General features: G+C 42.7%; 1 protein-coding gene and 1 long non-coding RNA gene across 5 annotated transcripts in view; one reads left to right on the forward strand and one right to left on the reverse strand.

Moving 5' to 3' along the window:
* Positions 1-25,747, forward strand: part of SYN3 (synapsin III) — a 453,379-nt gene that overhangs the window by 298,960 nt on the left and 128,672 nt on the right. The window contains exon 7 of one of the 4 annotated variants that reach the window (XM_082740551.1): positions 10,576-10,747. The exons of the other annotated variants lie outside the window; for them this stretch is intronic. Within the exon in view, the coding sequence (XP_082596677.1) occupies positions 10,576-10,605 (30 nt within the window). The 3' untranslated portion in view covers positions 10,606-10,747. Of the gene's footprint in view, positions 1-10,575; positions 10,748-25,747 lie in introns of those variants that run through there. 4 annotated transcript variants of the gene reach the window in all.
* The window catches only part of LOC309869428, a 33,582-nt gene continuing 25,620 nt past the window's right edge, over positions 17,786-25,747 (reverse strand). Inside the window, exon 4 of the long non-coding RNA XR_014314180.1 lies at positions 17,786-18,209. This is a non-coding gene — a long non-coding RNA (uncharacterized lncRNA). The remainder of the gene's footprint in view (positions 18,210-25,747) is intronic.

Consider the following 25,747-nt stretch of genomic DNA (forward strand, 5'->3'; position numbering starts at 1 on the left):
GAAGGACATTCACCAGCAGATTCAGAAAATGGCACATAGCATTCAAGTTCAAGGCAATGGGGGACTTGATAATAAAACCTAGCCCCCCAATATATCAAAATTACCAGCTTAAGAATGGAGAGGCAATGAAATGCATTAATTGGTGGTGAACATTATACTCATTTAAATATAGAACGAAGGCTGAACAGCTGTGGAGATTATGGTCGCAACACAGAATGTAAGTGTTCCAATCACAGCAGTATACAAAGGCTTAACCAATAGCAACATCGGAGGAAGGATGTAGGAATGTATACATGCCCCAATTTGTGTGTCTTTGGTTGTGGAGGGTCTGTGGATTGAATATGGAATAAAATTAATAAACCCAGATGTTTATGGATACTGTTTAAAGTTATAAGGGTGATAACTTCAAGGATTAAAAACAGACTATAAACCTTCCAAGCCATTAGAAGAAAGGAAGGGGTAAAAAAAGAAACCTCACAAATAAAAGAGAGAGTCAGAACGAAGAGAAGAGGTAGAAGAACAAAGAAGAAGAAAAAGGAGGAGATTACATAGCAAAACAATAGAAAACACAGTAAACATTTTATTTTAAAAAATCAGATGATGGATTTTAGGTCAAATATATCCAATAGAGCATTAATGTAAACAGTTTTTCTGCAAAAATGAAGATGTCCAATAAGGGAAAAGTGCAAGTTGCAGAGCAATAACTTTATATGACCCATTTTGGATCAAATAACTGACAATACATAACCACATTCACATATATGCTTGCTTAATAGAAATTTCTGGAAACCCCCCAAAGAAATTGCTAATAGGGATTAGCTTTGGGGTACTGTGCTTGAAGGATGTGTGGTAGGAGTAGGGGAGGATTTTATTCTTGGCTTTATACAGAAAAAATGTGTTAGGTCTGTGTTTTAAAATGTAACTTAAAATCAAGTAAGTAGAATGCAGTATAAGAAATGTCATCATGGCAGAAGGTACAAAGGGCTTTGGGAGATGACAGGAGGAGGAACTAATTATACCTGCTGGAAAAGGCTTTAGAAAATAGAGGACCTGTGAGCTGAGCCTTAAAGAATGACCATCATTTTTTGAGTACAGATCAAGCAGACAAGGCAGAGGCTGCAGAGACAGAAAAATATGCATATTTTTCACATATGAGTAATTTTCCTGGGGTGGTAGGAGCATAGCACATGTGGGTCAGAGCTGGGGTCTGCTTCTTCCTGGGCCTGAATGCATGCTAATTAACAAGCCCTGAAAGGTCTCAAAGGAAAGCCTTAGAAAGGAGAGGCCACTGCTGTGGAGAGGTGGAGGCTGGCCATCCACTGAGCTCTGGCAGGAGGGCCAGCATGCAGAGGTAGGTTCCCAAGGCTTCCCTGCACCCCTAGCTGTACCACCCTACCACCCCCAGGAGCACATAGGGGGACACAGCAGTTTCTGAAGGGAAGGCAAGAAGAGGTGATGTATTTTTTTTCCTGATTTCAAATCAAGCCATGTGCATGTTCCACAGAGTCCAGAATATGGACTTAGGGACTGACGCCCCCAGCAAGGACCACCCCCCACCCCCAGGTCAGACTCAGTGAGACTTCAGGAAGAAGAGGGGAAGTTCTGGAGGAGACAGAAAAGGACACAACCATGTCCATGTGAAACCAAATATTAAGGAGGGGCTTATCCCACTAGTGCATCAACCCCAAGCTCGCACTCCATCACCATTTTACCTTTTCCTTCAATCTGAGCTCATATCTTCCCCATTCTGCCACCTCCCCTTTCCTGCTAGTCCAGCCTTCTATCTCTGTAATGTTGTACACAGGGGCTTCTCTTTCTCCTTTGGAGGGAGCAGCCACATGAATCCACCCACATGGACAGAGGAAATGTCCTCTGTCTCAAAGTTAGAACCTTCCTTGGTACCCTTCCCTAATAATGTGTAACTTTTCACTCCCTTCCTTCCTGGGAGCACCTGATCCTCTTCTGCTTGCCAAATCTCCCACCTGATGAAGGGATGTGGGACAGGTAGCGGATCCTCCCCTCTCAATTCCTGTTTGACATGCTGGGGACAGTGCAGAGAGTGAATCTAGGACACTGGGAACAGGAAGGGGCTTGCAAGTGCAGGAACATGGTGAAACTGCTGCTCCCTTTGTGAGTGGCTGGAATCCAAACAAGGGCATAACAGCTGGCCTGAACCCATCTGAGCCCCAGGAATCCAGGAAGCCCAGAGCAGTGAGAAGGGGGTCAGACAGGAGGTTACTATGGGGGGAAAGCCAGACAGTCAGCTCCCTCATCAACCTGCTCAGTGACCTTGGGCAAGTGACGGCCTCCAAGTTCAAGTTCAAGTTCTCCACTACAAAAAAGAGCTAAGAACAGTTGGAACTCAATAAAAGGTAGCTGCTATGTTTGTCATTTAGGAAACAGAGAATGCAGGTATGGATCCCAATTCCCATTTGTGCCTTGCCAGGGAGATACCCTGAAACAAGCTCAGAACCAGGTGGCCCCCAGGCCCTTAGGTGGGAGAAGACACCAGAGCAAGAGACATTGGGCAGGGTGAATGGCTTCCTGTATATTAGCTGTAAATTTGCTCCAGTCCTCATGATGCCCCTTGACATGGAAATCATTGTACCTATTTTATAGATGCATCAACTGAGACTCAGACCAGCTGTCACCCCGGCACCCAGCTATTAGATGGCAGAGCGGGGATTTGAACCAGGTGACCCAGAGGTCATTCACTTTCTATCCCTTGCTGTCCCTCATCCTAACACCCAACAAGGGTGCCTTTGTCACTTCCCCAGACTAGACCTTTCAGCCGCCCAATCTTAGCAGATACCCTCCCTTCCCTAACCCACATCTCTGATCTTCTGTTTCCAGCCCCACCAACCTTAGCCCTACCAAAAGCTAGAGAAGGAAAGAAAACCATTTTTTAATGCCCATTATTTGCCAGGTTTTTCTACCACTAACCCTAAATGAGATATTATTGTTGTCACTTTACAGTTAAGGGAATTGAGGCTTGCCCAAGGTCCAGCTCTAACACAAGGAAAAACAAAGACTGGAAGCTGGCTTTGCTCACTCCCAGAACATTATCTGAGGCTTCCTTTAATGGGACATGAGCCCAGGTGCTTTGTCTGCTGAGGACTGCCTCAGGATACATACAGGACTGAAAATATAGAGGCAAAGCCCAGCATGAAAGCAAAGGGAGGTTTCCATCCAGTGAGTAAATTGGGAAGCAAGCATGGTTATACAGTCCCAGTGGTGAGCTGGGGAGGAATGGGGGCAATGAGGGATAGGCCTCCGCCTGAGGGCCAGGTATAAAAATTCTCTGAAAAACTGGGTACAGAGACTTGTAGATAGAACATGGGCTACCATCCAAGCCTCAGGATTTAGAAGTTGTTTTCCAAATTCCTATCAGAAATCCCATAATTAAACAGGATTGAAAGCAGGTCATTACATTCAAAGCAGCAGACAGTGGGGATCAAGAGTTTTTAGGCTGCCCAGAGCTAGCTAACAAAGAGAAAAATATTTCTCTTTCCCCAAATGCTAACCAAGTAACATTTCCCCAGGACAAGACTTCCTGCCACTGAAAACTATATATAATATATATATATATATATATATATATATATATATATATATACACACACACACACACACACACACACACACACATACACATACATATATATACCAATTCTGAATCAGGACACAGCTGAAATCAAATATCCATCTAGCCATCAGACCCATCAGACCCTGAGGCATAGGACAAGGACAAGATACTAGGCTGAGAAATTAGGGATCGGGGTTTTATGTTCACATGTGCCACAGACCACAGAGTTACTTACTGGCTCCACTGATCCTCAGTTTCTTCATCTGTAAAATGGCCAACATGGAAGTTTTGTACTGAAGTATTGAAGGCTCCACCAGATGTTCTGATGGCTAGAGGTGTACAAATATATGCAAGTATTTACTCGGTTTCAGTGAGTAAATATTTATTGAGTGCTATATCATGCTCTCTGACAGTCACTGGGATATAAAGAGGTGAACAAGACACATTAATTTTATCCTAGGGGTGCCCTAAAGCCTCATGGAGTGGGTCGATAAGAAAGGAGCAAAAGCAGTTATGGAACTATGATTGTTCTGAGTGCTGTGAAGGTGAATCACAGGATGGACTGACTGATTCAAGGAATCCTTGAAAAGATGCCATTTGCCTGAGATGATAATAATGAAAATCACAATAGCTGTTACTTATATATTACTTAGGATGGGCTGGCACTGTTAGAGACCTAGAAGGTTAGTTAGGATTAACACCAGCTAACATGGAGAGAGAATTCCAGGCATGTGGAATGGCATGGGCAGAAGGTCTCAGAGAAGAGGAAAACGGTGGGTTAGAGCGCTGAAGGGCTGGAGGAGAGATATACAGGATGAGATCAGAGAGGAGAGACCTTGCAAGGTCTTATAAAACCTGGAAGGCAGGGGAGCGATGAGAATAGTTAGGAAGCTATTACAGTGGGCCAGTCAAGAGACAAAGGGGGCTGGGACTGGTGGTAGCAACAGAAAGGAAGAGAAATAGGATGGATACAAGATATATTCCTAAGGTAGACTTAATAGGTCTTCATGCTTGACCTGTGCCAAGGATAACACCCAGCCTTCTGGCCTGGGTACCTGATGGAATACTAGCACCAGTTCCTGAGTTGGGGAAAGCTGGAGGAGGCCAGGGATGATGGGGGAAAAATCCCAGTTTGGTAACAGCGTGGTCTGAGAATCAGAATCTCTTTGCTCTAGTTCTGCCTCTGCGGGTATTTACTTAGGTGATTCTGAGTAAGTCAGTTCACAATATCAAAGTCAGATGTAGCAATTGGACTAGATTACCTGCATCTGTCTTTTCCAGCGCTAACATTTCGTGGTTTTACAGCAGGCGTTCCAAGTGAGTAGCTTAGGGGCTAGATTCAGGTCACAGGAGTGTTTTTTGGGGGAGCCACAAAGAGTTTAATCATTGGTAAACACCCACCACAATCCATATTTCTGGCTTTTCTTGAAAATTTAAAAAAAAAAAGAAAGAAAGAAAAGATAAAGCTCCACAACACTGGGTCTGAATCAGATCCCCATGTGGTAACAGTGAGCCAGAGTTGACTGGTAGCTACCACTTCGGAGAGACTGGGCTCTGCCTCTCATCCAGTGCCCAAAAGTCCCATCGCACTCACTCAAATACAAAGTCTGCTTGAGGACTCACAGAGTGCAGGGATCATTATTCAGTGAATCAAAGTGTAGGAAAGTTGTTTGTAAAGTGCCATATGCTACAAAGAGTGAGTCTTAATGGCTATATTTAAAGATGATGTGCTTCTTTTTGATAAATGCTTGATGATGATGGAAGGCAGCAACATTAATAAACTCTTTTTTAAGAGTTTATTTATCTATCTCTTTATTTATTTATTTAAGAAAGATAGGGAGAAAGAGCATGAGCAGAGAGGGAGAAAGCATGAGCAGAGAGTGGGAGAAGCAGACTCCCTGCTGGGCAGGGAGCCTGACGCGGGGCTCGTTCCCAGGACCCTGAAATCATGACCCGAGCCTTAACCAACTGAGGCACCTGGTGCCCAATAAACTCTTTCAATAGAAACTAACAGAATATTCACCTCCAAGTAGTTAAGAGAAAAAGGAAATTCATTGGTCCTTGTATCTCAGAGGCCCAGAAGTAATGGCTTCAGGTACAGCTGGATCCAGGGCTAGAAATGATGTCACAAGGATCTTGTCACTTTCTCTTCTCTCTGCTCTACTTATCCCTGCATCAGGGAAAACAAGGAGTCCTCTGCCAGGCCTAAATGTGTTCAAAAAAAGGTGGCGGAGATACCATTTTGACACCATATTTCAAAATTTCATAGAAGGACTCTGATGGTCTTTTCTTGAGTCATGTGTCCACCACTGGGTCAATTATTATGCCCAGGTACATGCAACATTCTAATTAACCCACTGTTGTCAGGAAATCTACCTTCATGCTTGATGCTCCATTAGGATCATATGGGGTGGGAAAGGGGTTGTTCTCCTTAAAAATGAATAATAGCTACCCAAAAGCCACTATGGAGAAGGACATTGTTATGAATTTAATTGTGTCCTCCCAAAAAGATATGTTGAAGTTCTAACCCCCAGTACCTCAGAATGTGACTTTATTTAGAAATAGGGTCATTGCAGATGTAATTAATTAAGATGAGGTCATCCTGGAGTAGGGTGGACCCCTAATCCAATACGACTGGTGTTATTATAAGATGCCCATGTGAACACAGAGAAATGTCACCATCTGATGACAAAGGCAAAGAGCTTGGAGTGATGTAGCTGCAAGCTAAGAACACCCAAGATTGCTGACAAACCACCAGAAGCTAGGAGGAGGAGGAAAGGATTCCCCTACAGCTTTCAGAGGGAACATGACCCTGACAATACCTTGATTTCAGAATTCTAGCCTCCAGAACTATGAGACCATAAGTTTTTGTTCTTTTAAGCCACCCAATCTATTATAGCAGCACTGGGAATGGAATATAGTAATTCTAAGCAGAAGAAATGACTTCAGTAATGGCTGAAGGGATAAAAGTAGGGCCATAGAAGGCTTGAAAGGAGAACATTCCAAGAAGTAGGGGCTTGGTCAGCATGATCACCTACCCTAGGATGTGGAAGGTGATAAAGATGAAGAAAAGGTGAATCAGCAACACCCACTGCACTAGTTCTCTCTCCAATAGAGGCAGAGCAGGACCATAGTATTATTGGTGTGAATGAATTATTCCATTGGCATGACTGAGACAAGTTCACTTTTCATCACCACTTCGTATGAGTCACCATTCTGGAATTTTATTGACTCAGCTTCTTGCTCTCCTGTAATAGCCTGCCCTCCTTATATCTGCTTGTCTGGTCTTGTATGCATGACCTTCCAGTATCTGGAGGAAAGACCCTAATATAGACATTTTTCAAGAGCTTGGCTCTGCTAGGAAAAATGGCATCAACTCCTTCAGGTCCCTGGTGCAAGTGTCTATTCTTAGCAGAATGTGTAATAGCCTCATCAAGACACCTCCCAAGGGCATGTTTGCTGAATGATAACATAAGAGGACCACAGGGGAGTTCTACCTGGCCGTCTCCAACAGGTTTCTTCCTGTGCCTCTGGAAGGGCATGTGCCTAACTTGCAGCCAGGTTTCTACTCTATTGATAGAGAAATAGCATCATCCAGAACATGTCTTCTGAATGGTCAGCAAGTGTAAAATAAAAACATTCTTTTCTTTTCTACTGAAACCCTTGTTTGTATTCAGGGATGTCATGCTACTTAACTCCAGTCTAAGTGTTGGGGTAAATAAAGATCAGACACAGTCTAAAGAGATAATAAACATGAAAGCCTGGCACCCTCTAGGTGCTCAGTAATGTTACTTCCCTTCTTAGCTGGCTTCCAAGACCTGCCACCCTAGAGGGGGATGAGTCACCGTATATCTCATGCCTGGAGTATGGTGGTCACCTCCAGGTTGATCTCCCTGCTTCCTCCCTTGCCTCTTCCCCACATTCTATTTATTCTCAATACAGCACCTCCTTTCAAAGTATAAAGCAGATGTCACTCCTCTGTTCAAGTTCCTCGAAAGATGCCTCATCTGACTCAGAGCAAAACCCTGGAAGTCCTATAGGTCTCTACACCAGAGTTTCTCAGTCTCAACACTATTGGTATTTGGGGCAGTATAATTCTTTTTTTAGGGGAGAGGGGAGCTTTCTCATACATTGTAGAGTATTTAGCAGTATGTTGGCCTTTATTCACTAGATGCCAGTAGTTCTACCCCTCTAAAATTATGACAATCAAAAATGTTTCCAGACATTGCCACAGACCCCCCAGGCTCAGTATCATCCCTAATTGAGAACCACCATTCCACACATCTGTAACCCCTCTGACCTTGTCTCTTACACCTTCTCCTTCCTACTCCACCAAGCTATATTGGCCTTCTTGCTATTCTTTGATCCATCTGACAGGCTCCCACTCCAGAACCTTCTTATCAACTGTCTATGGGATGCTCTTACCCCAGACTGATTTCCCCAGACTCTTCCCCAATTTAACATGACTAATTCTCTTACCTCTTTCAAATATTTGCTTAAACATCACTGTCTCAATGTGACTTCTCAACAACTGTATTGTATTTACTACCACATGATCTCAGGACTCTCTATCCCCCTCACCGCTGTTTTTTCCATACTACTCACCACTTTCTAGTACTTCATATTTTCTTATTCTGTTTATCATTTCTGTGTAACTACCTCCAGTAGAATATAACTTCCATGAAGGTAGGGGCTTTTGCTACATTCACTTGTCTTGACCACTTAGAACAGTTCCTGGCACATAGGAGGTGTTCAATAAATATTTGTTGAATAAAGCAATGTGCCACTGAGAAAGGTGAACTGAGTAGCATCTGTGGTAGGAAAAGGGCAGTCTACCCAGTCAGGCAGAGATGAACTTTAGTCTTGCCCTGGCCACCTACTAGTTGGGTAACCACGATCGAGCACCTTAGATTCTGTGAGTCTTGGTTTTCTCATACGAAAAATGGGATGATATTTAAATCCCACGGCTACTGGGAAGATCAGAGGTTGTACAGTTGAAAGCCTTTAGGACAAGGCCCAGGCACATAGTAGATGCTCAATTACTGTTAAGATTATTATGACAAAAATGGTAAGTGAAAGGTGGAAAAGACTGCATTGTGCTGAGCCCTACAGGGTGAGTAGAATTTAGTGAGTGAAGGAAGATGTGTGGAGAAGGGCTGGAACCATATTTGCTGAGGTTCACAACTTTCTTCTAGAAATGGAAGGAGTTATTTTGCACAGCTTACATGTCTGCCACTGGGATTTTTTTTCATTTATTTTATTTAAACTCAGTTAAGATATAGTGTACATTAGTTTCAGATGTAGACTTCAATAATTCATCAGTTGCATATAACACCTAGTGTTCATTATGCATGTTAGTGATAGCCTGGATATATGGAAGGAATCTGAAGAGAGGAAAATTAAGTATGGAAACCCTTCAATTCTTCAGTTGGTTTTGAACTATACCATGAGTCAAAAGAGAGCAATGAATGGAGTTGGATTTGTAGTTTGGACATTGAAATGCACAAATCTGAATAAATAGGGAAATCTGAATCCAAAAGGGTGAAAGCCATCTAGCAAGTTGAGTAGAAAGGACAGCCTTCTGAAACAGAGGAGCCAACCGTGACCTAAAGAGGCTTTATTGGGCAAAACAAGTAAATGAATGGACCAGTCTATCCAAGAATTGCTCTAAGAGTGCCATCAGCCAGATTCCATCCCATTCAACAAGATGTATTGAATTGAAACACACAATGAGCTGGATGCTGGGAGGAAAAAGAAAAAAGTAAAACATGTCCTCTGTCCTCATGAAGTTTACAATCTGGTAGGGAAGACAAATAAGAAAACAACACATTCTACTATCACATAGAATTAAAAATAAGTGCAAGAATTCCGGCAGAGGCAAATTGCTACAGGAACATGGGGAGGGAGTGAACAATTTTGCTGTGAAGTATTAAAGAAGACTGCATGGACAAGGTTGCATTTGAGTTGGAGCCACAGAAAAGCAAGAGAAATATATGAGGACTTGACTAGGATGAGAGATTTGTCCAAGGAACCACAGGAAGCTGTGGTTTAGAAGTAAGTTATCATAACACCTCCTTCAAATATAGAGCTCAAGAGTCATGTTTTCATTCATTCAATTACAGAATATTTACTGAACCTCTCTTATGTGTAAGCATTGAGGTACTAAGGATATGGTGGTGAATGAAACAGATGAGGGCCCTTCCCTCATGGAGCTTATATTCTAACAGAGGAGACAGAAGAGAAACATGTGGACAAATGAATGAGATAATTTCAGAGAGAATAAGCTTCAAGAAGACTACTTGTGGAGGCTTAATTCCTCTCCCAAGCTCTCCAAGTAGAATTTTGGTAGGAGTGGGGCAAGAAGCTCTGAATATTCCAAAAATTTTCCTCCTCCTGGAGACACAAATAAAAAGAAAACATTCTTTGGCCTATCTCACAAAAGACTAGGTAGGAAGATAGGATTGCCTGTTGAGAGTGTAGAGGACTTGTGATCACATCTAAAGCTGCCAGCATTAAGATTCCAGATAAAGAAAGACAAACCAGCAAAGATCAAGGCCAGTGTGGGAGAAGAAAATCCAGGAGAGTATCCTATCATGCAAGTCAAGAGTCCATCCATTTTCATGGAGGAGGACATGGCCCCTGAGTCAAAAATGGTTTAGAGGGAAGAAGGAAGAAGAAAGAGAAGGTGTTTGGGAGACATTGATGATCTTAGAATAGCTCTTTCAGTGAAGCTGTAGGGACAGAGATGTCTTAGAGCTCACTGTCTTGCCTGGGATAATTGTTAAAGGATCTCTTCTGGGCATGGCATGGGTATCATATGGGACCTGACACCCCACACTTTGAGAGATTTGGGAATAGACAGGAAATGTCTAGATAGGGGAAGAAACTCTGGACGTCCCCAGTGAGTCTGTGCTAGCCTGGATGAGCCACAAAGGCCTGGACACCCAGACATTTCCCCTACTTCAGCACTACCCTACCTTCCATTCTAGGTGCAAATTCCTGTTGGAACACAGCCTTGAGTCTCCTCAGCTCAGGCCGATGTCCGAAGATGCCTGTCCAATTGCCAAAGTAAATCCTCACTCCAACCACACCTGCTTTTCAACTCCTGGGAACCTCCTGCTTTCCTCTGAGGACTCGCCTTCTTTATGACACTAGAGCGGAATTGAGCTCTTAGTCATTCCCCTAACCATGGTTTACATCTCCTTGACCTTGACCATACTGTGTCTTCTGCAAGTTATGTGTATGGATATGTGCGTGTTCATAGATGTATACACATGCAAAACACTTCTGCAACTTTCTCTTCACTCAACAGATTTTATGTCATTTTTTTTAAATTTTTATTTTATTTTTTCAGTGTTCTAAGATTCATAGTTTATGTACCACCCTCAGTGCTCCATGCAATATGTGCCCTCCTCAATACCTACCAGGATCTTATGTCATTTTGATACAACTGTGAACCCCTCCTTCTAATGGTTTCAAAATATTCTTTGGTGTGTTTGGACCACAGTTTATTCAACCATTCTGCTACCAAGAAGCCTCCCAAATCTTCTGTGAACAAGGGTACATCCTAGAACATATATCTTACATACCAGTACATTTGGAAGTTTCTTATTCTCCTGGCACACTTCTACCCATTGTTCAAAAGTCACTTAAAAGATCTCTGCCTCTGAAAAAAGCATCATTGATGACCCAGAAAGAGTGAACCCCTGCTCCTGTATCCTCTAGTCCTAAATGCTTACAACTCTGCCATAGCATTTTCAGGAGTGTGTCAAAATTTCTAGTAAGTGTATTCGACAGGAAGCTACTTGAGCACTGGGACAGTGCTATTTATCTCTGAATCCCCTGAGACTAGTACAATGCCTACTACAAGATATGTGTCTGATAAATATCTTATTGAATTAAACTGCAAGGAATTTGGGCTTTTGAAATCAGACTGGCTGAAGTTTGAATCACCATGGTTCTATCATTTACTAACTGTGTCACTAGTTAGCTTGTTTTCTCGTCTATATAAAGGGGGAAAATAATCCTTTACTGTGTATAGTTGATGGAAGGATAAAATGAGATCATGTAACACTCAGCCTGGCATATGGGTGGTGTCAAAAAATGGATGCTATGATTGTCCTTGAAGAAGGACAGATTGAGACTGAGTTGGCACTGGGCCCTTTCCACACACCTTCAGGCTTTGCAGATAGGGAAACTCCCTAAAACAAGCTGACATTTCCCAGACAAATGCCCAGATAAATCTTGCAGGTGCCAAGCTGTCTGGGACCTGTTGCCTCTACCCATTCTCTAAGTACCAAATCACTAAGTCTCCAGGTGGAGATGACTGGTTTCCAATCCCCGTTACATACCTTGATCGACAAGCATTGTGGACATTCTCCAAAACTTCTCTCTAAGCCAACACACTGTGCTATGAAGGTGGAAGCCTTGATGAGAGGCAATCAGTATTGCTTTTGATACCATCAAGATGCAACTGGGGCAAGAGCTGGGAAGGGATCCTCAGTGTAAATTTTTCTGGTGTCATCTAAGACACCTGAAGGTATTTATCCAGGTGAGACTCTTTCCGTTTTTCTTTCCCTGTTTCATTCCATATTTTCCTCAAAATCTAGTCTGGGGGCATAAGAATGTCCTGGATCACTAATAAGGATTGATCACATAATGGCACTTTGGATTAGAGCTGAAGAACTGCTTGGGGACAAATATTTCCTTCTGCTGGACAATCCACCTGGGTCCTCACGGTACAGCAAGATCAGGTTACCTGGACACTGATTCAGTTTCTGGTCCTTCATGGGACTTCTAGGACAGAGGAAATTTCTGCCCCCCCCCCCACTTGATCCTTGACTGTGGTCTTGCTTCTGCCCTCATCACTTGATGAGAACCCCATCACAGAGAGGTTTTCATCAAGTCTGCAGTAAGAATAAAAAGAATACAAGCAGGCAAGTGAATATGTCAGACTTCACTTAACTTAGCCATCTTTTAGCTTAATACTCATAAATATGGCACTTTGATCTTGGATTCCATAGCAACCTCCTTCCCTCAAAGCTGTGACTCATCTCTGCAGAGGGTGTCCTTGGGTGCAAGAGAAGAAATTTGATGTTCTAGAGCCAGGGTGAGGGTGCAGAATTGCATGAAGCACAATGTTTATAACATATCCAGTGTCTACCCAGCATACCAGACACCAGCCATCATCTGGCCCCAGAATCACCCCAGCCTCAGCCGCTGGACAATTCCAAGTGGCCACCCTGTGATCCCTGCAGAGAACATCGTAGGCACCTGTTCCTGGCTCTCCCCAGTGGGGCACTCAGCGATAGGGTGCTTTCAGAGAAAAACTAAACGTTGTGCTAGGCGAAGTTTTCTTGGTGTTTTGTCAGGTCTGGAAACTCTATGACCAGGCCTGCATATAATTACTTGATAAAGAAACCAACCAGCAAGATACTCTTTTCCACTAAGTACCCAGCTAGGCCAGGCCCTAAGCAGATTTCTCCAGCCCATTTGACTCCAGCAAACCTGGAGTTCTCTTGGGACATTGCAGGGTTTTGTTTGCTTGTTTGTTTGTTTTCCTCTGCCCACAGTCTTTTGTGCAACCATATTTTTTAAATTTCTTACCTGAAATGGGAGGTCAGAATAGAGGAAAGGTAGCCTTAGGAGTCAGAGAGACCTGTGTTCATAGTAGGATCTACTCCTTAAAGCTTTTGTGACAGTTGAGATAATATATATGAAGCACCTATGAGTTGGGTTCCTGGCGCCCAGGGAGGTCTCTGTCCAAGCTGGGGATGGTGTTGCTGCTGCTGATGAGAGTGAAACTTTTACTCAGCTATCACTGTTTGTGTATTTACTTATTGATTACCTAGGTTACATACTGCATATACTCATATACTCATACAAATGCCACCATCATTCTCTTCATGCAGCTCATTTCCACCATCCTAGCCACCCTTGGATAAAAGAGAATGATAAAGCCAGAATCATTTTATGACATTGCTGTGACATCTCAAAGGGGTCCAGTAATTTCATTCCACTCATTGGAATGGCAAAGTCCCTGACCCTGTATCTGTAGTCTCCATCATTTTTCCATTGAACAAATATTTTTTTTTTGAGTCTCCTGTGTGCCAGGCATTATTCTATCAACTGGAACACAACAGAGAGCAATACAAACAAAGTCTGCAGTCGTAGTGAGAACATTCTGGTGGGGAAGACAGTTGATAAATATGCAAACCATAGTCTAGTCTTTCTCTTAGGACCACTCTCTTTACAAGAACATCCTCCCCACCCCAAACCCAGCTGCAGAACCATTCCTCAGGGACAGATGGGCTGCAGAGCTGACTTCATCAGAGCTCTAGGTTACATTTTATAGCTTGGAGAGCTCAATCACTACTGAACCAGAAAGCTGGTATCCTTTTTGCCTCCCCTTTCTCCTTCCCCATCATCCCTGGAGCCAGCCTCTCCCCTCTCCCAGCATCCAAATCCCATGCCACTGACAGTTTATTTAAGCCTGGAATGTGTCCTGAGCTCAAGTGGCATGGTCAGACATGAGCTGTGGCAGGCTCGCTGTGGCTGCCTATGGACATTGCATTCAAAAGGGATAAGACTAAAGGCCATTGCTGAAACCCAGAAAAGAGATGGCAAGGATGTGATGATATGGTTCCTGACAGCTTCTCTAAGTTCTGATGGAGCTGTCACATTACCTAGCATCAACCAAGAGAGAGGGCAGTGATAAAATGATCATGACCAGATGCCAGACCGAGATTGGCCCACATGTCCTCACCATCTCTTTCCTGGGTTTCAGCAATAACCTTCCAGCCTTTGGTCTTATCCTTTTCAAACCCAATGTCCATAGGTAGCCACAGCAATCCTTCCAAAGCTCACCACTGATCATGCCACCTCGGCTCAGTACTCATCAGGGACTCCTCCATAACCCAGAATGCTGTCCAAACTCCTTGGCACCATCTTGTCTGATTAGGCCCAAGCTCATTTCTCTAGCATCATATCATCTCTCCTCGACTTACTCAGAGTAAAATCTTCAACCATATTGAACTCCTGCAGCTCAACTTCTTTCTCTCACCACCAAGATTTTGCAAGTGCAATTCCTTCTTTCTAGAACACCCTCACACCCCTCATTCATTTGACTAATCCCACCTCATCCTTGAACTCTCAGCTTAAACATTGCTTCCTCCGGAAAGCTTCCCTGGCTCCCCAAATCCTGAAGAGGTTCACCTGCCAGGATCTGCACAGCACCTTGTGCCCCTCTATCATGGTGCTATATCATATTTGCCTGTTGACTCATCTTCTTTCCCTACTAGATGGGGAACTCCTTAATTCAGGGGAAATCTTTCTTTCCTACATTGTGTCTGGAACGTGGCATTCAGATTCAATCATTTCATCCATGTGCAATGACAAATGACCCATTGCTTTGCATCAAAACCCATGGTGGTAAGGGTCCTGTTTGGCCATATTGGGTGAGCAGTCCTTGACTCATGCTACCTGGTCCCTTTCAGGAGGAGAGGACAATGATGAAGGAAAAACCACCTGGCTCATCCCTCTCCTTTTCTAACACAGTGACCTATGTATAGAGATCTCTCCTCTCTTCTCTCTCCTTTATCAGCACTCAGCACTCCATAGAGCACCCCCTTTCAGAAACATGACTCCCACTTTGCCAAAGAACATCCCACCTACCCTCAATCTTGAGATTTTGTTTGTTTTGCTAAACCTCCTCGACTTCCCTGGAGGAAAAAGGAGTGGTTTTTTTGTTTTTGTTTTTGTTTTTGTTTTTTTATGTCACCCAATAGGAGATCCACATCAGACTCTCCATGGAGGTCCATTTTCCACCTCCTACTTGCACACCATACAGGCCCACAAAAGGGGCTGGGACCCAGCCTAGCCAAGTGATAAAACAGCCAGCCACTTTTCTATGCCCACAGTAGTATTAGGGGCCAACCAGTCTTGACCTGATGGGAGGGGACCCTCTCCACAAAGCTCTCTTTCTTTGGCCATTTCTGCATTATATAGAATTCCCAGGGAGGGGCCTTGGTCTGGCTCTTCAACCAAGGCCAAAGGGTTCCCCAGGCCCCACCCAGTTTCTCAATGTGGGAACCACCCAGCTGGCCGCCTCCCTGGCTCACAAGCTGCAGAAAGAAAAGGGCTCTTGAAAGTGGCTTTGAGTTCCCACGCAGGAAGGTGCCAGCTCGAGACAGCATGGCTTTGTGCTTGCCAGGATCTGTCTTCTTACCAGGCAGAGGGAAATCATGTCCTGTGAAGGCATCAGAAGGCCCTGTGAGGATGATGGGACCATCCCTGCCCTAAGCAACAAACTGGAAACGTACCTGCTTTTAAGGGGAGAAGACTCCTGACCCAAAACATAACTCTGAGAAAGGCTCTTCCCAGCCTTCTCCAAGACAACCAAAATTTCTCTCAAACCCCACACAGCAGAGTTTCTCTACTTTGGTAACTGTTCATTTAGAAAATAGCCTCAAACTAAAAAATACCATACATCTTAATTTTATCCCTTATCTACATATATTTAAAGATAGAGGTAGAGATCATAGATGGGCAAGATACTGTGTATAATAGGGTTTATGAAGACCTTTTTTCATAAGTGCAGCTCCTCAAGGGTCTACAGATTACACTTTGCCTTCAGCCACTAGAAGACACAGGCTATGGCAAATGGGAGAATAAAGGCAAAGGAGAGTAGAAAATCCTAGACATTTGTTTGGACCTTCATCATCATTACTTTTCTCTGTATAAACTGCTGCTCTCTAGAATTTTAGGCTCAAAGCCTCAGGCAGTTCCCAATTTGTAAAGATTCATGGACATTTAGAACTTGTAAGGAACACACAAGATCATCCAGTCCAGCAAACTGATGATTCATGGTCCACCATATGTGTTTGAATGTATGTGTGGGAGTGGGGGTGCAAGGTGTGTGAGAGTAAGTATGTGTGAGTGAATGTGTCAATATGTATATGGGTAAGAGGATGTTTGTTTTTGTAGGCATGGAAAGAAGACCTAGTGAGGATCTCCAGCATCATAACCAACACCCCAGGAACCTCTGTAAATTAAAAAAAAAAAAAATACCTTTCAAAAACAATGGAGCAAATTCAGGCTAATTTAACCTCATCACTCTGCAAATGTGGAAACTGTGACCTGCTAAAGAAAGGGATGTGCTAAATAGTTTTAAGTTTTCAGGGCTAGAAACCAGGTCTCCTGGCTTCCACCTGGTCTATCATACTTTGCTCCATTACCACCAGAATTACTCTCATTATTCTTGAACATCTATAGTGTTCATATAGGGGGTATGCTTTCCAGGTTCATCTTTTTAGAAAGTGTGCCCACTCACTTATGCCCTCCTATTCCCCACTCCCTACATATCTCATTGCTCCAAATATTTAGCTCATCATTCATTATGGAATTAACACATACTCAGTTGTATAAAATTCAGTCTCCACATTGTATGAAGTACACACACACACACACACACACACACACACACACATTCTGCAGGAGCAGTTCTCTTGCACAGCATGCTTTCTGGCAAGACTGATTGGTCTCCAGGGAAAGCAGCTGAACCAAGATGGGCCAGTCAGGGTTCTTCCCTGAGAGTCCTGACAACAGAATAGAGAAAGAGAGTCATCACTTTCTGCTCTATGCTGTGAAACTTGTGTTAAGTGTCAGTCTACAGCAACAGATTGAATATGAGATACAAAGGCTCCTAGTGGCTCAGATGATTGGTCATCTGCCTTTGTCTTAGGTCATGATCCCAGAGTCCTGGGATCAAGCCCAGTGTTGGGCTTCCTGCTCAGCGGGGAACCTACTTCTCCTTTTCCCTCTGTATGCTGCTTCCCCTGCTTGTGCCTGCCTTCTTTCTGTCAAATGAATAAATAAACTCTTAAAAAAAAAAAAAGGAATCTGAAATACAGAGAAGTAGGGTTAAGAGACATGGAGAAACACAATTTCCAGCTTTTCTAAGACCCAGTTTCATCTCTGGGCATTCTGTAACTTGAGTGTTTTAACTTCCCTTGGATTTTGTGAACCAGAACACTCTCCTTTGCACTTAAATTAATTGATTAAGGTGAGGTCTCCTCCCCCTGGTAACCCAAAGCCAAAGACAACAGTGTAACCATATCCCTTCGACCTTTTTGGCATTCACTTCACAAATCTCTGTTCTCCTTTTAATTAAATGTATTTTACTATAAAAACAGACAACACATGTAGAAGAGCTGTATTTAGTTCTAACTTCTAGGTTAGGAACAGGAGAATTTAGAATCACATAATAAAATAGAGGCAAAAGTAGAAATAAAACAAGTCTTCTGACTACCAATTTAGACTTTTTCAAAGAAAACATGATGATGTCTATTAATTGGTAGGAGTAACAGAGAGCCAAAACATTATGCCTTAAAATATGACGAAGGCTTAATTTTCTTGTGCATTCAAGTCCAAAAGTAGGTAATCCACATCTTGATGGCTTTGCTCCATGAAAACCTGAGGACTCATTTCCTTCTGGCTTATTGCCTTCACTCCCTTCTTAGTTTCTTTATCTATGAATTGTTGATATTGATGTATTATGGCCCAAGATGGCTGCTTCTGTCACTGCCATCACATCTGCATTTCAGCCAGCAGGAAAGAGAAAAAGCTGAAGAGGGAAAAAATATTTGTGTCATCTCCCCTTAAGGAAGTTTCTCAGAAGCTGTCATATGACACTTCCACTTAAATCTCACTTGCCAGAATATAGTCATCTGACCACATCTGATTTGAAAGGAGCCTGGGAAATACATCCTTGAGTCTGGGAAGCAATATATATAACTATAAATTAATAGTATTTAACAATAGAAGAAGAGGAGACTGGATATTAGAAAACAATGTACCCACCATATTGTTATCATTTTTACTTTTAATAGTTCTGCCATTTTTCTAGTTGATTACTCGAACTGTTGCAAGTGGAAAGGGTGGTTTTCTCAGAACCTGTTCTCCTTTCCCCACTGTCTTCTTTGCATTTAATGTTTATGACCCCAAACTAGTGGTTTGGAGTGAATGAACCTCATTTGGAGGTTGGGGCTAAATGGGTCTGTTAGAGAATTCTGGAACAGAACCTATGGTTCACTTTGTCTCTTTCCCAAAGAATTTTGGCCCTAACCCTAGCCAGCCTGCTGGCTCACAAGAGATGACAAGCTAGAAAGTGTGAATGACTCAGTTCCTACACATGCTACTCCAACCCCCCATTTTATTAGAGAAATATCTTCTGACAGGACCTTTATAAGGGCAGATCTGATCCACTCATCATGTTTATTTATTCAACACATAGCTTTTGGAGGTAGGATGGTAGTTAAAAGGACTAGCCCTAGAGTCTAACTGCTTGGTTTCAAGTCCCAGATCTACAAGCCTGAGGAAATTATTTAACCTTTCAATGACTTGGTATCCTTATCTGAAAAATACAGATTTCTGTACCTGCCTCATAGGACTTTTGAGAAATTATAACAGTTAACCTAAGTCAGGCATGTAATAGTAAGAGCTAAGTAAATATCAGCTAGGGGCACCTGGGTGGCTCAGTCAGTTAAGCGTCTGCCCTTGGCTCAGGTCATGGTCCCACAGTCCTGGAATGGAGCCCCATATCAGGCTCCCTGCTTAGCAGGGAGCCTGCTTCTCCCTCTCCCTCTGCCGGCCAATCCCCTTGCTTGTGCGCTCTCACTCTCTCTCTGTTAAATAAGTAAATAAAATCTTTTTTTTTTTTTAAGTGCCAGCTATTTCATCCAGTGCCTCCTAGATGTCAGGACTGTGCTAAGAGTGTGGGAAACACAAGAGTGAGTCCTTGCAGTTATGTGGCTCCTAGAGACATAGGCACCACAAGCTTGGACCCACTCTGGATTCAGTGGGGGCAATTGGCAGCAGCATCTGAGCACTGAGGCCTTCTATGGAGCAGAGAGCAAGATCCTGGAAGACAGAGGGGTCATGGGAAACAAACACCCTATTACCTTTTCCTCATCCTTGCCCTCCTCCTAAATAGATCACCTAGAGCGTTTTTGTGAGCCGTGCATTGTGTTGGGATGGTCTTAATTCCATGCCCAGGGAGTCCCTTTATATCAGTTCTGCAAGGGTCTTGCTGCCTCCTTGAAATACCAGCAGCTTCCAGCAACACCAAAAGCCACAGAAGGGAAAGAAGGAAGGAGGGAGGGAGAAGAGACAAAACCAATTGTCATTTTCATTGAAAAGACAATAACAATTAACAATTCCACTTCCACGGCATCCCTTTTTTCCCACAGTACACAACTGATTACTTTTTTAAAAAATCTAATTTAGAATCTTGACATATGCTTTATTTTCTGCATCTTTGAGTTGATTTTCAAACTTTTATCTCATTACTCATTATAAAAATAATATGTGCTCATATAGAATTCAAACACTAAAAAAGAATAAAAGTAAAAAGTAAATGGCACATACATATAGTAGAGTCACACCAAACATAATTAAATATGCTCAGAGGAAAGAAAAATGAATAGAGACAGATAAGCAATTTAAATAGTGCAGGAAGTTCCTACTTTCTCCTCAAAGAACAGACACTTGAGAGGAGGCCCAAGAAGAGAGATGCATCCCCTTCTGCTCCCACAGGAACTGATAACAATTAAGGGACATTTAGCATTTTACAACGAAGTGGGTAGTTCTCACACAGCATAGGCCCTAAATACAGTCTAATAATTATTTTATCTGGTGGTCAATAGAAAGACAAAAAAAAAAAAAATCTGTTCCAATGTTGGAGGAAAACATTGAGAGGTGATGGAATTTTATATTGTCTCTTTTTTTTATTAACATATAATGTATTATTAGCCCCAAGGGTACAGGTCTGTGATATATTGCCTCTTATAGGTTATATTAGGATTTTTCAGAATAATTTTTACCACATGCAACATCTTGGTCTTATTCTCATACTTTAGAACCAAATTCATACAATATGCAACTACTTCATTTCTTCATTTTGTTTTTCCTTCCTTCCTTCCTTTCTTCTTTCCTTTCTTCCTTCCTTCCTTCCCTCCTTAGGCCCTCCCTTCTTTCCTTTCTTCTGTCATGCACCCTCTCTTCTCTTCTTTCTTCCATCATTCTTTCTTTAATATAAATGAGATAACATCTTGCATACTATTTGGCAGTTTTCACCTAACAAATATCTTGACATATTTTCCATCAGCATGGAGTATTCTATAGAACTAAAGTTTATTAAACCAGCCCCTGCTGGCAGTGCTACAAAGTGTACAAAGTCTTGGCACACATATCTTTGTATACTTGCTCAGGATTTTTGTAGAGTAAGTTCCTTAAAGTTCATTGTTGGGTCAAAGTGTGTGCACATTTTAATTTGCTAAATGACCAGTTGCCTTCTATATATATAGAATATACATATTCTATATATATATATGATAAATATTCTATATATTTATATTTGTATTCCAGTGTGTATTCATTTTCTTCCCCATGAGCATATATATTTGTATTCTAGTCTTCCAGTGTGTATTCATTCACTTTCTTCCCCATGAGCAGTCATATAAAACTAACTTGTTTTTATTTTATTTTATTTTATTTAGTTTTCTGGAAGAGAGTAGGTCAATCAAGGTGAAGGAAGGTGAAGGTCACAGGAAGCTTCTAAGAGGATATGACTGTTAAACCAAGCCTTGAAAGATGGCCTGACTTTTCAACCCATGGCAAAGCACATTTCAGGCAGAAGTTGGAATATGAAGTCAAAGAGGCTCATGGAGCATGGCTGAGGAGTCCATTATATCTGGGCAAATCATTGGCTGTAGGTGGTCTATACCTTAGCTCTCATGACAGGCTCAGACACTTGAGTAAAATGTACAAAAATATACAGATAAGAAGATACATTATATATTTTTTTTTTAAGAGAGAGCACAATGTGGGGCAGAGCAGAAGGAAAGGGACAAGAAGACACCACACTGAGCAGGGAATCCAATGCAAGGCTTCACCCCAGGACCTAGGGATCATAACGTGAGCTAAAGGCAGACAGACCCTTAACCAACTGAGCCACCCAGGCACCCAAGCAATTACATTCTAATGGGAGAAAACAGACAATCAACAGAACACAAAGCCAGCTACATGATATAATAAATGGTGATAAGTATGATAGGAAATTAAGATCAGAGAAAAAAAGGAACAGATAATGTGCCTGGGGAAGGAGCAGGTTACAGTCTTCCATAGGTGATCAGGAAAGCCCTCACGAGAAGGTGACATTTAGTAATGACCTGTAGGGAGTGAGGGAATGAGCTTTGCAGATTTCTGGAGAAGGAGCATTCCACAGAGGGAACAGAAGGAGAAGGGCCCAAAGGTGGGAGAGATGCTGGTAAAGAGCAAGGAGGGCACATGACTGGAGCAGAGCCAGCAAATGGGGGGGGGGGCAACTGAGGGCTAAGGTCTTAGAGGCCCCAGGACTGGATGCTGGCAGGCTCTGCAGCCATGATAAGGGTTGGGCTGCTTTTCAGAGTTAACTGAGAAATGATTGGGAGGCTTTGAGCAGAGGGGTGACATGGTCTGACACATGGTTTAAACAGATCATTCCAGCTAAAAGAGAAATGAGGGCCAAAAATGGGGAGACCAGTCCAGAAGTTGTGGGAATAATCCAGGTGAGTGATGATGGTGGCTTGGACCAAAGCAAGGCAGTAGGGTAGGGTAGTAGAAAATGGTCAGATTCTGGGTATATTTTGAAGGGAGACCTTTTAGGTTAGACATGAAATGTGAAAGATAAGGAATCAGGACAACCGCAAGGTTTTGACATGAGCAACTAGTGTGATTAAGCTGCCATTAACTAAGGTGGGGAGCACTTTCAGGGCAGAATTTTGGATCTCAAATGTGTGATTCCTATTAAACACTGAAGTAGAGATGTCCAATAGGCCATCAGATATGTTAGAAGGAATTCAGGGAGAGGTCAGGGCTAGAAATATAAATAGATGAGTCATTAGCATGTAGGTTGTTTTAAGACCCATTAGACTAGATGAGATCACTTAAGGAATGAGCATGGACAGAAAAAGAGAAGAGGTCAGAGAACTGACCCCAAGACACTTTAATGTTACAAACTCAGGAAAGTAGAGCCTAAGGAAGGTGGAATGTGGGAGGCCAAGCAAATCAAGTATTGGGTTGACTATTGCTGCTAAGTCAAGAAAGATGAGGACAAAGACACTGTCCACTTGATTTTCCCTGGAACACAATGTATTACTTTTAACCAAGTGTTGGTCAAGCCTTCCTGGCCATGGATAGAAACCAATAGTACTTTGCATATCAGCCCCCATGTACTGCATAGATGGTTTCACTTCCATAGGAATATCTTATTTCCAAGTCCTAAGGTAGGATTCCTGACAGAAGGAAAAGCACATATCATGTGCAGGACACTAGACTTAAGAATGGGGTCAAGTGACCTGAGTTCTAGTCCTGGCTTACCATTTGCATCTTGGATGACCTTGAGACCACCTCTACCTCTCAGCTTCTTCAAATGCAGTATGGTGGGTGATGAGCAGAGGAGGCCTGACCAGGGGACCACTGAGGTGCTCCTCATATGCACTACTCAAAGACACTTTCCTCTCTCTCAGTCCAGGCTGGCCACATAATTTGCAGGGTCACTTGTTCAAAATGCAGGAAAACTATACCATTGAAGGTACTAAAACATAAAAATTTTCCTTTCTTCCATGGCCTCCCTAACTTGTCATAGGTTTTTTAAAATCTGCTATTCAGTATCATTCTAACTACAGATGTTAATTTTTAAATTATTAACATGAATATTAACCACTTGTTTTTAGATTGTGCAATGCCAACTTTATATGTAAATACAAGAGCATTTAGCTCATATGTAGAATCAATGAAATGACACAATTCATATTTCATAGCTTACACACACGTATGTGTATACGTGGATGAATAGTAGAAATGCAACAAAAAGCTAGCTCCACTGTTTTATTCCACTTCTCAGTATGCATGCATTCTATGAGCAATCTCTACTTTTGGCTGACTGATGAGTAAGGAAGGACTAGAAAAAGGAACTCTGGATTTCCTTATCTTTTCCTTTCCTTCTGTGTTATCATTTTCAGCAGAAGTTGCGGGCCAGTAGGAAAGACTATGGGAGGATTTCTTGGTAGTTTTTCTTAGAACACCAATTGTCTTCTTTCTGCATTGGAAGCAAGTGCCAAGCAAGCATGGCCTCTCAGGGCTGTCAGCACTCCCTACTTATTCAGCTGTAGATATCACACACATAGCTTGCACTCACTTTGAGTCTCACTGAACTCCCATGTATCACAGGTCCACTGGGATTCTGTTCTCATGTGGCATCAGGAGGCTGTCTGTGAAGGAGATGGCAAGGAACAGCAGTGGACATGTGCATGCACATAGGCCCCTTTGCTCGTGTATATGCTCCATTGTCACCACCTACTCTACACAAACTCAAAGGTGAGATTATTAAGAACTTCGGAGTGGACACCGTAGAGACTTAAACCAAGCATGGAGCCCTTCTGAGCATGGAGCTCTGTGCACCTGCCCAGGACACACATCTAGGAAGCTCACCCTACTGTAAGTCTCCCTCTGCAAACACCATTATGGCACAGATCACACTGCCCATAAAGCTTGCATTGCCTTGGCTGTCTTCTGCCTTCAGACTGTAAGGCATTTGGATCAGTTCTAGTACAGGTCATGATGGTACTAGGTATGTATCAGATGTTTGTGGGATGAGTATTACTGTAAGAACAAGTCATTCTCTAATACCTAGCCCATGGCCGTGAGTGGGTTTTTTCCTTGACAGTTCCCATCTCCTCTCATTTTGTCCATTCACCATCTTCAGAAGCTCACAGTTTGAAGGGAGAATAGACATTGAAATAGAAAATGCATTCATCCATTCATGCCGTGTGGGACCAAACACAGCTCCTGGGACATATCACATGTTCAATGAGTATTTGTCATGAGGAAGACACAGTAAAGTCCAATGGAGAAGGCAAATAATTCAGCACTGAAAATGGAGTCCAGTGAGTTGTGTTACTCACTGTAACACAACTGTGAGTAGGCCCTATGGAGACACAAAGAAAGGACAGCTAACCCAACCTCAGGCTTCCAGGACAGTTGCTCGGAAGAAGTATCTCTAGAGGAGAATGTCTCCTGAATGGAAGGGCTTTCCAAGCAAAGCAAGCAGCTGATAGGAAGGCCCCAAGATATGCAACAGTGTGGCTCTCTTGGGCACTTGTATACTGTTGAGCTGAGTGTGATGGGAGAGGCAGTGCGAGATGAGGCCTCAGAGTGAGCTTTCTTAGGACTTAGACCTCTGTAAAATAAATGCTATGGCAGTGGAACAAAGTGCTCTATAAGAACAAAAGAATGAGCTGCTCGTTTCTTATAAGGGCAATGACAGTTGGAATCAGTCTGATGGGTGAGTAGGAGTTTACCTCAGAGAAAAGTATGAATAGCATCTTAAATGAGGAGAATGGCCTGAAGTAATAAAAGAGCCTTTTGTATTTAAGTAACGGTAAGAATTCAGTGTGGCTCAAATGGGGAAGGTACTGAGATGCATAATAAAAATAATAGCTCACATGTATTGAGCATTTACTATGTGCCAGGTATTGTGTTGTTGTTATTGAATTAACCCATTTCCTCTTTTTTTTTTTTAAGATTTTATTTATTTATTTGACACAGAGAGAGAGAGAGAGAGAGATCATAAATAGACAGAGAGGCAGGCAGAGAGGGGAGGGAGGAAGCAGGCTCCCTGCTGAGCAGAGAGCCCGACTGGGGCTCGATCCCAGAACCCTGGGATCATGACCTGAACAGAAGGCAGAGGCTTAATCCACTGAGCCACCCAGGGAGCCCAGCCCATTTCCTTTTAACGACAGTCTTATGAAGGAGGTATTTCTATTATCCCCATTTTACAGATGGTGAAACTGGAAGGTTAAGTAACTTAGTCAAGGCCCCATAGCTAGTTAAGTGGCATATCTGGGAGTCGAGCCCAGGTCTATGAGATCCCAAAGCACATGCTTTGAAATATTAGCCATCCTCTTCCCATCATTGTTTGGCAATTGAGTCAAAGCAATCAGAGAGGTTTGGAGGAAAAGGGTGAGTTCAGTTTGGGGCATCCAGAGAAGATGCTGAGAAGGCAGCTATACATACATGTTTGTAGCCCAAAAAAGATGAACAACTGTAGTGAAGATCGGGGAG

Source organism: Mustela nivalis (assembly GCF_964662115.1).
Source record: "Mustela nivalis genome assembly, chromosome: 7".
Taxonomy (NCBI): domain Eukaryota; kingdom Metazoa; phylum Chordata; class Mammalia; order Carnivora; family Mustelidae; genus Mustela; species Mustela nivalis.